Source organism: Barbus barbus (assembly GCF_936440315.1).
Source record: "Barbus barbus genome assembly, chromosome: 27".
NCBI lineage: Eukaryota > Metazoa > Chordata > Actinopteri > Cypriniformes > Cyprinidae > Barbus > Barbus barbus.
Genome location: NC_136755.1, coordinates 23,104,720 through 23,117,782, shown reverse-complemented (window position 1 = coordinate 23,117,782; position 13,063 = coordinate 23,104,720). Strand labels below are relative to the sequence as shown.

At 35.2% G+C, this 13,063-nt stretch overlaps 1 protein-coding gene across 1 annotated transcript; it reads right to left on the bottom strand.

Moving 5' to 3' along the window:
- Positions 1-4,087: 4,087 nt before the first annotated feature.
- LOC306846985 (dolichol-phosphate mannosyltransferase subunit 3-like) lies at positions 4,088-6,172 on the bottom strand. Its single transcript, XM_079380718.1, has 2 exons — positions 6,138-6,172; positions 4,088-5,475 (listed from the first exon to the last, which is right to left on the bottom strand). The coding sequence occupies exon 2, from the start codon at positions 5,420-5,422 to the stop codon at positions 5,144-5,146; it is 279 nt and encodes a 92-aa protein (XP_079236844.1). The 5' UTR covers positions 5,423-5,475; positions 6,138-6,172; the 3' UTR covers positions 4,088-5,143.
- Positions 6,173-13,063: the final 6,891 nt, after the last annotated feature.

The window sequence follows — 13,063 nt, the reverse complement described above, 5'->3', positions numbered from 1 at the left end:
ACATTGTTTTATTTTTCATAGCCATTTTCCTCTAAAATACGTATATATAAAATACTTATACTCCCAAATACTTAAATACTATTTACTTCAAGAAAATACAAATATACTAAATTTACTATATTATTTTCGAAACATAATGCATGTATAGAGAGAGTTTAGAGAATATAATTTATTTATTAATATATTTTATTTACTTTAAAACTCCTTTATGAATGTATATTTATTAATTATACTTTTTTTTAAATCTTTTATTAAATTAAACACCATTTTATGATCAAATACAATATTGTTCAAACTTTTCTCTTCTTAAGTGTCCAGATCCGTTTTTGGGTCACTGTTGGTTTGAGTTTGAACCATGTATTCAATCTAAATGAGGCACATACAGTTCATTCTCCCAACAATAACAGACCAGAAGAAGTATCACATTGCATAACAGACAAATGTGAAGTATGGGGCATAAAGGTCTCTTGACGTACAACAGCAGCATGACCTGTCTTATATTTCGCAAAATGTGGCGTCTCTAACCCCTAAAGGCAGTTGAAACAGGTCAGCTGAGACAAATGTGCTTGTTTTTAAAGCCATGTTGTATAAAATACTGCTTTCAGTGATAATCAGTCTTTGGAAACCAACAATAAAAATAACTACCATTAATTCTGTTTATAGCATCTAATTTTAGAACTTTATACAATTTCTTTTTTAAAGAAACAGTTCACACTAAAATGATATACTCACCCGCATGTCTTTCTGTATTTTTATTCCTCAATGGAACAGAAAAGGGAATGCATGTTTGTTTTTCACTTGTTTGCTTTAAACATGCCCTGGCTAACAATGCCTTCATTTCAGAGAGATTTATTGATCAGGACCAGAAAATTACCGTGGAGCAGAAAACAAAGCCTGCAATTTTCTCTCTTTTTTCTCGATAATGGGTCATTGAATGATCATTGAATCTTTCTTAAGTCCAGCACAGAAAGTCCTATTCAAAACTCTGCGATAGAAATCATTTGGTTAGTTTCTCAGCTGTTTAAGCTGCATCTCAAAGCATAAACGTGGTGATAATCATTCTGTGGTTTCAGGAGAAAATGCTGATGCTGTTCTCTCATTTGCTACTATGGATTTGTGAAAAACAGGCCTTAACTAACAACAGCTTGTAAGAGGCTGCAGGGGGTGACATCAGAGATTTGAACAGGAGCCAATCAGCAGTCAGGCGGAGCCTAGTTCTACAAGAAAACTGCAAACTTATGAAAAACCTACTTTTTTCTCATTTGTTCTGCAAACAGGTATAGGCCTGTTCACAGCGGCATTGAAGGGGCCTTAAAAAAGAAGGTTACAAGAGCCTACTTTAAGCTGGAAGAAAACGAATGAGCTTTGCTTGCCAAAAAACACCAGATTAATTCAGCACTATATACAGCGCCCGTGTGCACTTAGTGGGTTTGGGATTAGTGTTTTAAGAGCCAACACATGGATGTGGATCATATTTCAGAATTTATGTGCACAGAAGTTCTTTTTTTGAGATCAGAATCTGAGTCCAGCAGAGCAAAAATTAAACACAACTGAGAATGAATCACTCTGTATTTTGTATCAAACATTAATTTTGATCATGTGGAATGTCTGCGGAAACCAAAAAATGGTGAACAATGAAATGGTGAACACACATGATGGCTTTTAACACTGCGCTTAACCCTGGGCAAAGGTAGGCCAACGTGTCACGCTTGTCAATTTTTTTTACCTGGGGTTATTTAAGCAGCTCTTTTCCGACGTTAACCCCGCATTGCGGTTCCAAACTCGCACAGTGTGAACCGATGTGGTCATTGTTACGCCTCGATGCTTAGATACCGACAGCCAATCGCTTGTCTCATATTCATGCTTTACCCCTCTGGCACTGGGAGTAACTTTTTTTTTTTTCAGTAAAATCAATGTAATATATTTTTGGATGTAATTTTATTACAAATATATTACTGAACATATATTTTTTGTTCAATAATATGTTTTTATGTAGTATTTTGAGAGAATTTCATGGTGCTAAATAATGTTTGTGCAATAATTATCTTTTTTTTTTCCCCATTGAAAATAATACAAAATAATGTTATGTTAATATGCTAATATTGAAAATGTGTTTTTTGTTTTCTTTTTTCTAATTTTTCAATTACTTTTCAATTATGGCAGTATTTCATGTTAAAACAGAGTCAATGCCTTTAAAATCCAATTTTTGAAGCCAGATTAGTGCCATCTGTTTTTTTTATACCTTGATAGTTGTTTTTAGACAAATGCCAGTTTTCATGAATTTTACTACAAACCTGCACATAAAGACATTTTATTACACATATCAAAGTAAAAATAAATGTAATAAAAATAAACAGGAATGCTTTATCAGAGATTAATCAATCTGAATTTCAACCTCTTGAGTCAATTTTTCCATATTTTTATATTGAGTGTGTGTCTGTTTTGTACTGATGTTTTAGTGTAACCGCTTCCTTGGTGTCTGCTTTTATTGCATTGTGTCTGAATTATGGATTTTATTTCACGTATTTGCAGAAACGTGCTTTGTGTCACACTAGTTCATGTATGTCTGTGGGGGGAGGGGGGTCTGTTTTGCACTCTTGATATTTTGGAGTGTCAACCCTTCATTGCTGTGCACATTTTTTCTGCGTAATTAATTATTTGTATATTGTACAAACAAAAATGATTTGCATTTTTGTGTATTTCCCATTAATTTCCAGTGGCGGTCATTTTTGACTGAGAACAACACAAGTGTGACTGCTTTTTAAGACCATTTAGCTTTTTCGAATCAAGTCCACTTTTCTTTTTGTGGTTAGACATAAAAGTGATTGAGTTTCGTACCATTCCAATGAAGTAGAGATTTTTTTACATTTAAAAAAAAAAAAATTTTCCAGTCTGAAAAGACCGAACAAAAGAGGGTTAAACAGCCACGGGAACACCGCACACTGAGGGGAAACATCAAATGGTAACAGAAAACACATGAATTGATATTAAGAGATTATTGTATTCATACCTTTGTAATCCTAAAACTCTATTCAGGAAAAATTTAACACGTTCGGTAAATAATAGCTACTAGTACGAGGATGCTAGAATCATTGTGGAAAAAGTTTGCGTGCTGCGTTCTTCCAATCGGTGACACTGACACCGAAAATATGCAAATAAGAACAATAACCTGGGAAATGCAGTGTGACATGTCAGATTATGAATAAACAGCATTCATTTTTAATCCAGGCATATTATGAGCAGTGTGAAACAAAGCAAAATAACCCTGGATTTCGTTTACCTGGGCTTCAAAATGACCCAGGGTTAACTATCTCAAGTGTGAAAAGCCCTATATAGGCCACTTCTTTTATTAGGACCCTATAAGATTCACATTAAATGGTTGTACTCACAACACTTACAGTACTCCCAATTACAAAAAAAAATGCTCATAACCGTAATTTAAGGTAAAAAGGACAACAGTGTGAGATCCTTAACACAGCTCCATTATTTCTAGGGCTGGGTATCGAGTTCGATACTTTTTAGGCACCGACCGAATTGCCTCGATACCACCGAGTATCGAAAAACGTCTTGCCGTTCGGTACCAAATTTCGATACCTAAGGGGTTAATCTCATCAACGTCAATGAGCCAATAATCCTGCAGCACCAGGTGTGTTTGACTAGAAACGGCGATGCGCAGATAGATCAGTGTTTGACATCCGCGAGAGCGATTCGAAAGCGCACTGAGCAGTCTGCTCTTTAAATCGCGCGGTTTGTTTATTATAACGTTACACAGACTGAAGCGTGCGTGACGCTCGCGGTGATTTAAGCGTCTGCCGCCTAACTAAATGAGGACATAAACACATGAACAACATCTCCAGACCTGCTCTGAAAGTCACTTCATGAGCATTTTACCGTTTGATTCAACTAACTCATATCATATACACACAGAACTGTAAAGGTATTCCAGGCAACCCGTCAAAATAAAAGTTCGGTTTTACTTGGAAGACACTGTGGCAGAAATATATTAATATTGTTCAGCAGACAGTTCATACTGCTACTACTAGGCTACTATTAAAATTATTAAAACTTTTTTTTTTTTTTTGTAATGATCACACAACAGCTATTCCATGTTTTAATTTTAATAGTAACCCCCCTTTGTTTGCCAAAATAAATCAACTTTGATTTTCAATAATTTAAAGATAAATTAAATTAATGTTTTATGTCTTCATTTGATAACCAGATACAGAACACAGAATTTCTGAGGAAAAATAAAACATTTCATTAGGCGATTTTAAGAATAAATTTTAATAAACTAAGTTGTTTTTATGCATTCAAATAATTAGACATACTACACCAGAATTTAATAACACCCACTTATGAAAGTGGATGAAGATTTAAAATTTCTTGAAGTCAATAACAACCTAGAAATGATGATTCTGTCTGAGCTATGTGTTTTAAAATGAACACGCACTAATGTAAACGTAGCCTAACACATGTGTAAACTGAAAACTATTTGAACTTTATTAACTTTATTATTTCCTTTGTGCATTGGCTCAGGAGATGAGGCTTTGAGTCTGTATAAATATCAACAAGCTAAAAAAAATAGTTTTTTCAGATAATGTAATCTTATTAAAACTGATTTCATAAAACTGGTATCGAAAAAAGTATCGTTTAGGAACCGGTATCGAACTCAAGGTATCGGTATCGATATCGAATTTTTTTGAATGATACCCAGCCCTAATTATTTCATATTTTAAATCAAAATCTAAATCATTTGATTTACTTAAACGCTACCCTTGTGCAAGCGCAAATCTACACAGTGGGTTCATTGACTCAGAATTCTGACTCGCTAAAAACAACTGGTTCAAAAAGATGTATTCATTCCCTGGCCAATGCAAATACACACACTCTGGAGGTTTCACAGAAATAGCTCTGCTCTCCATTGACAATACATCCATGTGCCTGGAATGTTCAAAATAAGCCAGATCACAGGTGTGCAGGTGTTTACATTTCAAACTATTATTTACATCTTGTTGAAAAAAAGACTTGAACAAAGTTTTGAGCTGCAGTTTGAGTGCATATTGTAGTACAGACGTCACAAAGTAAACAAACAATGAGACTATGTTTGCATTTGTATATAAAAACAGAAGCTAAGATGTAATTCTCACATCTTCAGTCCCTTCTTCTTTAAATCCTCTTTGGCTTCTTTTATTTGTGCTTGCAACTCTTTGGCCGCGTCCTCACAGTCATTAAATGTGGCCACACGGCAGCCGACAGTTGCCAGTGAATAACACCCAAACGCCACCAGCAGATATACAGGCATGGGCCACGCCAGCTCTCTATACTGGGGAGGCAACTGCAAATCAAGGAGGTCAAAGGTAAAGAGTCCCCATGCCACGCCAATCAGCGACGCACCAAAAAGCCACTCCAGAAGCTTGGTCATTGTGATGAAGACTGTGGGACGGTGGAGGGCTAAATTATAAATGAACAATCGACCTGTGAAGATAAATGTGTTTCTGTTAGACAGTTCTATTTCACATGTTATGCTTTATTGTAGCTAGCACACACTGTAAAGCTTAATTAATTTTAAAGTGGCTATTTAAGTTTGGCCATACATGAAACACGGTATGAAATAATATATAACGTTATATATTAATATATAAAGAGTTCAGATCGAAAAGCCTCTAAGTGCCGTTTGAAATTTTCTTCTAAAATGAGCACTTTTCTCCTATGTGTAGGTTCATAATTTTACTTTAATGCCATTACAGTGAAATAACTGAACGTAAAGGCACTTAGAGGCTTTTGCATCTGAACTCTTCATATTTATACGACATTATCAAGAAACCATTTTATGAAATGCATTCAATTAAAGGTGATAATCACAATGTCTACCGCTAGTGTTTGAGACAGGCGAAATCGGATGATAAAGAAATCATAAATATTACAGAAAAATAATTTTACATACACCACTGTTGTTTCAAATTCGCATTGATCCTCACTCATATTGAACAGCTAGCACGAATGCTAACGATAACACGTTGTTTACAATTAAATCTGACAACCAACGCTAAACATAGAGAAGATTTTAGCTTAGTAACAACGAACAGCTCCTAAACATTAAATACGCGGACTGAAAATATTGAAATAAACTCTCATACCCGCTGTTCAACGCCAGCTCACCACTTCCGGAATAATAACGCAGGCTGATGACGTTAAGCCGAAAAGCATTATGGAACATGTAGTGTACTTCAAATACTATTAATCTATTCTTAACCCTATTTCAGTATTTTTTAAAACTGTCAGTTTGTCTCTTAAAAAGAAAGTAAACAAGATGTATTTTTTATTTATTGTATTTTATTTATGTAGCCTATATGTAATAAAGAATTTACAATAATATATTTAGAGATTGAGTTTATTTATTATTTTTGTATTTTTTTAATTAATTAAGCTTTTCCTTATAATTTCTTTAAATATAGCCTATACATAGTATTAGGTTTATAAAACCCGTGTTTCAGTGGTTTGTCTGTAATGCTGGCAGGGAATGAATCAGTCTGAAGCTGTTTGTGTGTCTTGTGGATGCCGCGGGTGACATCCGCCCATTCAGCGCCCAGAACAGACGCGAGTCCGTGACCCATCACACCTCCTCACCAGCCAAAAAAGGTATAAACATCGTTCACAGGCAGCACTGAGGCTCCTGAAAAACATCACCCTCACAGCAAACGCGAGGTTATTCTTAGTGATGTTTACACTTGTCAGCGACTGTCTCTTTCAATACTGCAAGTAGTTGTAAAGAAGAAATGTAGCAAAACAAAGCATCTGTTTTGTTCAGCACTACCTTTTATTACTAAATATTTAAAAATTGCAAAAGACATCTAGTTTTATCAAGAGATCTGTTTCTAGTTCTAATATACTCATCTATCTATCTATCTATCTATCTATCTATCTATCTATCTGTCTGTCTGTCTGTCTGTCTGTCTGTGTCTGTCTGTCTTTTGTTCTATCGTTCTTTTGCTCTATTTATCTATCTATCTATCTACCTATCTATCTATCTATCTATCTATCTATCTATCTATCTATCTATCTATCTATCTATCTATCTATCTATCTATCTATCCGTCTATCTATCCATCTATCCATCTATCTATCTATCTATCTATCTATCTATCTATCTATCTATCTATCTATCTATCTATCTATCTATCTATCTATCGTTCTATCTATCGTTCTATCGTTCTATGTCTGTCGGGACAGTAATGACTGTGATTCTTTTCGTAATGGTTGTGAGTCTTTGCTGCCTGGGCGTTTGCGTAGGAGTACGTGTTCAGTGAGCAGAACATGCACCAAGCGCAGTGGGAAAAAAGCAAGTTGGCCGTTCACAGTGTTTGAGACTGCCAGTCCCCGGCTTTCCAGCTCAGGAAACCTGTGATCCAGCAGAGAGCAGTTGGCAGAACAGGCTGCACTGAGTCTGAGGGGGTGATGGAGCGAGCAAGGGTGTGAGGAGAACAACTTAAAGAATGAGATGAGAAGATGAAGGTCGGGCTCAGGGCAGGGACATGACACTTAAAAACATTCTGCAGTAGCATCAGGCTGTAAAACTTTTTTTGTTTCCAATTGGGAACTTTGTTTTCTTAATGTGGATGCTTCTTTGCTGAAATCACAGAGAGAAAGTGGAGAAATGTGACCACCGGCAGCTGAATAAGAGGAGGGGCTGCTGGGTTTGGAGCTCTACAGGTGCAGACTGGTCAGCCGTTGACCTTAATGGTGCATTAAATCCAGATGCTTAAATAGCTTACATGCTTAAACCCTGGTCCCCTGCCACCACCCAGAGAGAAGAGATCTGTTCTCTGAGTGTGTGTGTGTGTCTGTGTGTGTTTGGCTAGGTTTATTTAGTTACACTTTAAGTTCAAAATTATCCCCATGCATGCACTAAATTGGACAACAAAAAATAAAGTATATAGCTAATACATAAATATGGGGCATTTTTTAAATGTTTTGAAAGAAAACACTTATGTTCACCAAGGCAGCATATATTTGATTAAAAATACAGTGTAACTATAATAATATTGTAAAATATTATTACAACTTTAGATAACTGTTTGCAAAACAGAATTTTCAGCATCATTACTCATCTTTAGTGTCACATGATCCTTCAGAAATCCTTCTAATGTGATGATTTGGTACTCAAGAATTTCCTTAATATTTAATTTAATATTTTGTGTTTCAAGATTCTTTGGTGAATAGAAAGTTCAAAAGAACAGCAGAAAATGTACCTTCATTCAGGGTTCAAGAAAGCACAGTAGAGAGTCCATGGCTCCAATGCAAGCCTCTATAGGATGGGGCAGACAAAATATGATTTAAAGGGAACAATTGCAGATAAGTGTGTTTATGAGTGAGAGAGAGAAAGAGAGGGAGGGAGACAATAGCGCCTGGCTAAAAAAAACAGGAACCCTCTGTTTCCTGTGCCTGAGATCTCAGCCTCAGTCTACTCTCTTTTTCACACAAACACACGATCAGAGTGAGAGACTGACCATCTGAGTTCGTGCAGTGACATTATATTTTGTTATACAGATTGCATGAAGGAATTGCATTATCTGTTAAAAGGCATCATATTAGTGGTACTTTCTGAAGCAGGTGTATTGCTCATAGGATTATGGATTTGAACACACCCAAACCCTAAGTGTCTATGTGATTTATTTTTCTTTGCAGTAACGTGCCCCGATGAATCATTCACAAGAAGAATAGGAACGTGCATTAAGAAAGTAACAAATGCCGATTTTGGTTTGTGCTGTATTATTGTGCAGCTAGTTGCAGAGAGGCGTGCTTTTGTCAACAATTGTGCTTTATATTTTTACCTGCCGCATTATAAAATGAGTGGGAAAAAAAATCCCATAGACTAACAAAGACTCAAGAAATCACCCATAACACCCCAGCAACTGCATAGCAACTTACTGAAACACCCTCACAACACCATAAATTTTCTTTCAAAATGTGAAAATCTAAATTTTGACTCTTATTACATTTGGCCGCTGTTACGTTTTTAAATATTTTAACCGATCTAACATATGTACACAGATGTGATTTTGATGGAATGTATCTACGCTATTCAGACTCAACTGGCAGGATCTGCCATCATTTTCCAGTATCTGTGTATGTTGGAGGAATGGTCCCATTATTCTTGTCTTCAGTCTGAAAACCGTTTCTCAGTTAGCCTCAGTCCTGGCCAAATCCTGACACGGACAGTCAAGATGTCTTAGCGGTGTGTTTTTGGTCTGAGCTTTGATCGCTTATGCAGTGGGTTTTTAGGCATTTTGTTGATAGTTTTTCATACCAGTCAAACGCTTCATTAATGAAGACAACTGAGCAAGGGACAGCTGGACTCATAAATATTCACAGTATGGGGGAAATATAAACAGCATAAATTCTAACCTGACGTTCAATGCCTAAATACAAAGTCAGAAGGTGTATGCGAGTCTAAGCAAGGGATTTGTGCCCTTCCTGTCAAAGTCCACCTGTTTCTGCTTCTGCCGTGGAAAAAGACCAGAGAGACAAAAAGGATGGAAAGAAAGACATATGGAAACAGGAATGTGCTTTTCTCAATCCCCATGTCAGCAGTTCTATGGTCTATTTTAGAAACCCTCCATGCATCTGTTTCTGCACAATTACAGTGTTTCGACATCATAAGCAAAATATCTCATATGAAGTATTCATATTGGGAAATTATATATATGTAGAAAATTATATATATATGCATAAGCATTACATTGATCAAAAGTTACAGTGAAGTCTGTTATTTTTTTCTTTTATTAAATAAATGCTTTCTTTCAACTCTATATTCTTAAAAAATCCTATCACAGTTTTCATAAAAATATTAAACATTGTTCTTAACAGTGACAATAATAAGAAATGTTTCTTGAGCACCAATTCAGCATATTAGAATCATTTCTGATCAATTATATGAGACTGAAGACTGGAATAATGATGCTGAAAATTCAGCTTTACCCCCACAGGAATAAAGAGCATTTTTCAGAAAAAAAATTGCTTCTTTTTTATTTTGTTATAAAAAAATATTCACAACATTACTGTTTTTACTTTTGATTTTTCATCAAATAAATGTACCATGGAGGAGCATTAGATGCTTCTTTATAAACATTAAAAAGAAAACTATATATATTTTAAATAAATATAAAAAAGACAAAAATTAAATTAAAATGAATATAAATACATTTTAAAAAGACAAAAAGTACCCCACAATAAGGACTAATATATATATATATATATATATATATATATATATATATATATATATATATATATATATATATATATATATTTTTTTTTTTTTTTTTTTTTTTGTTGTTTATCAAGAAAAATTTAATAACAAATTGCCATAATGAATCAAGGACCAAGAAATGTTCCCAGAAGATGTTGGATTTTTTTAAAAACAGGAAATATTACTTCCAGTTCTTGGCAGAACCCTTTTATACTTAATGATTGGCTCATCATCAACATCTGTAAAGAAATAATTAATCTGTCTCGGCAAAATTTTTGTGTCCTGCTCTTTAAAAACATCCCTTTATGAAGGCTTGATTTTATCTAGCTGTGTTCAATTTCTAAAAGTATAACAGTCTTGAGAAAAACTGCATGTTTATAGAACAACTGGTGCTGGTAAAGAAAAAAAAAAACTGTACAGATTTTTTTTAATTAAAAATAGCTGCAGTTCTTGTAATGCTTCAGTTTATGTTTTGAACTGAGAAGACTATTGCTAAAATATAAACATATGTAAATGTTTGGTTCAAATGTTGTGAATAAGATTCCTTACAGTGCATTGTTTCATATTCAGATAAATACTGCATTCAGAGACTTTTATTGTTCTTATTGTTTGTTTTTGGTGAATCTGGGGTCAATCACTGTGTTAGCAACAGTATAATGGCATACTACTGACATTGTGTATGAAGAACAGTCATGGCCAAAAATATCGGCACCCTTGGTAAATATGATCAAAGAAGGCTATGAAAATTAATCTGCATTGTTAATCCTTTTGATCTTTTATTTAAAAAAAATACAAAAATCTAACCTTTCATTGGATAATAAGAATTTAAAATGGGGGGAAATATCATTATGAAATAAATGTTTTTCTCTAATACACATTGGCCACAATTAACGGCACGCTTTTATTCAATACTTGTTGAAACCTCCATTTGCCAGTTTAACAGCTCTACATTTTCTCCTATAATGCCTGATGAGGTTAGAGAACACCTGACAAGAGATCAGAGACCATTCCTTCATCCAGAATCACTCCAGATCCTTCAGATTCACAGCTCCATGACGGTGGTACTTCTCTTCAGTTCACCTCACTCATGTTCTACAGGATTCAGGTCAGAGGACTGGAATGGCCATAGCAGAAGCTTGGTTTTGTGCTCAGTGACCCATTTCTGTGTTGTTTTTGAGGTTTGTGTTTGGATTATTGTACGGTTGGAAGATCCAAACATGGCCCATTATAAGATTTCTAACAGAGTCAGTCACTTAATGATTTCTGTTGGTATTTGATAGAATCCATGATGCCATGTGTCTAAACAAGATGTTCAGGACCTCCAGCAGAAATATAGGCCCACAACAGCTTTTTTTTTGCTGCTAAAAAGCTAATTATTTTAGTGTCATCTGACCATAGAAGCCAGTCCCATTTGAAGTTCCAGTCGTGTCTGATAACTGAATATACTGGAGTTTGTTTTTGGATGAGTTATAGCAGAATTTTTCTTGAAACCCTCCCAAACAACATGTGGTGATGTAGGTGCTGTTTGACTATTTTTTTTAAAGGTTTTCTGACCCCGAGACTCAACTATTTTCTTCAATTCTCCAGATGTGGTCCTTGGAGAGTCTTTAGCCACTCAAACTCTCCTTCTCACCGTGCATTAGGATGTTATAGACACACGTCCTCTTCCAGGCAGTTTCGTAACATATTCTGTTGATTGGAAATTCTTAATTATTGCCCTGATGGTGGAAATGGGAATTCCAACTTCCAACCGTCTTTTTTTAAAGTCACTTCACTCATTTGTGAAGCTCAATTATCTTTTGCTGCACATCAGAAATATATTCTTTGGTTTTTCTCATTGTAATGGATGATTAAGGGAATTTGGGCTTTGTTTTCCCTCCTATTTACATTTCTGTGAAACAGGAAGCCATGGCTGGATAATTTCATGTTCATAATCACCCTGGAGTGCTCAAAATTGTGAATATGAATGGGAATATACTTCAGAGATATTTTACTCATAAGAATTTGTAAGGGTGCCAATAATTGTGTCCAACATGTATTAGAGAAAAACATTTATTTCATAATGATACCCCCCCCCCCCCCCCCCCCCCCATTTAAAATTCTTATTATCTTACGAAAGGTTAGATTTTTGTGAAATTTTTAAAATAAAAGAGCAAAAGGATTAACAATGCAGATTAATTTTCACAGCCGCCTTTGGTCATATTTACCAAGGGTGCCGATATTTTTGGCCATGACTGTATGCATGCCATACGTACAGTGCGTCTTTATATAACTCTCCGATGACATATTAAACTTGACAGTGCTTACTAGCTGCAGTGCTCTAACCTCTGTTGGAAATTACATTGACATTGAAACTTTAAACCTGACTCGTATCCAGAAACTGTAGGTTTGGTATTGAGATACAGTTTAGCAGCCTACTAAAAATCAATCACTTTGCACACTGTGTACTCTGGTGTAAACTATTGTCACTGCATAAGTGCTACATGAGCTTAAGTCATTCTGCTGTAGTGTAAAAGGGGTGTACTTGAACCAGTCAGAAGACAGCATGAAACTCTTTTGTGTATGAAAGCACTGAAGACCCCTAGAAACACTTTGAAGTAACAAATGTTTCAAATCTGCATCATTCTGAGCTTACAAATACATCTATGAAAGCATATGTTTGCATATTTGATCTCTGTTGGAGTCCCAGAGTGTTACTTGAGCATGTAAAATGCCCCAGAGAGCTGTATTATATTGTTATTGAATATAACTCGATATGACAGCATGTCTATCGAGAGCTCTTTTCTTCTGGTCATTTCACGCAGAACGAACAAA

What these genes read in the sequence shown, in the direction of transcription:
- LOC306846985 (XM_079380718.1), bottom strand. Translation starts at nt 5,422, where the DNA reads ATGACCAAGCTTCTGGAGTGGCTTTTTGGTGCGTCGCTGATTGGCGTG.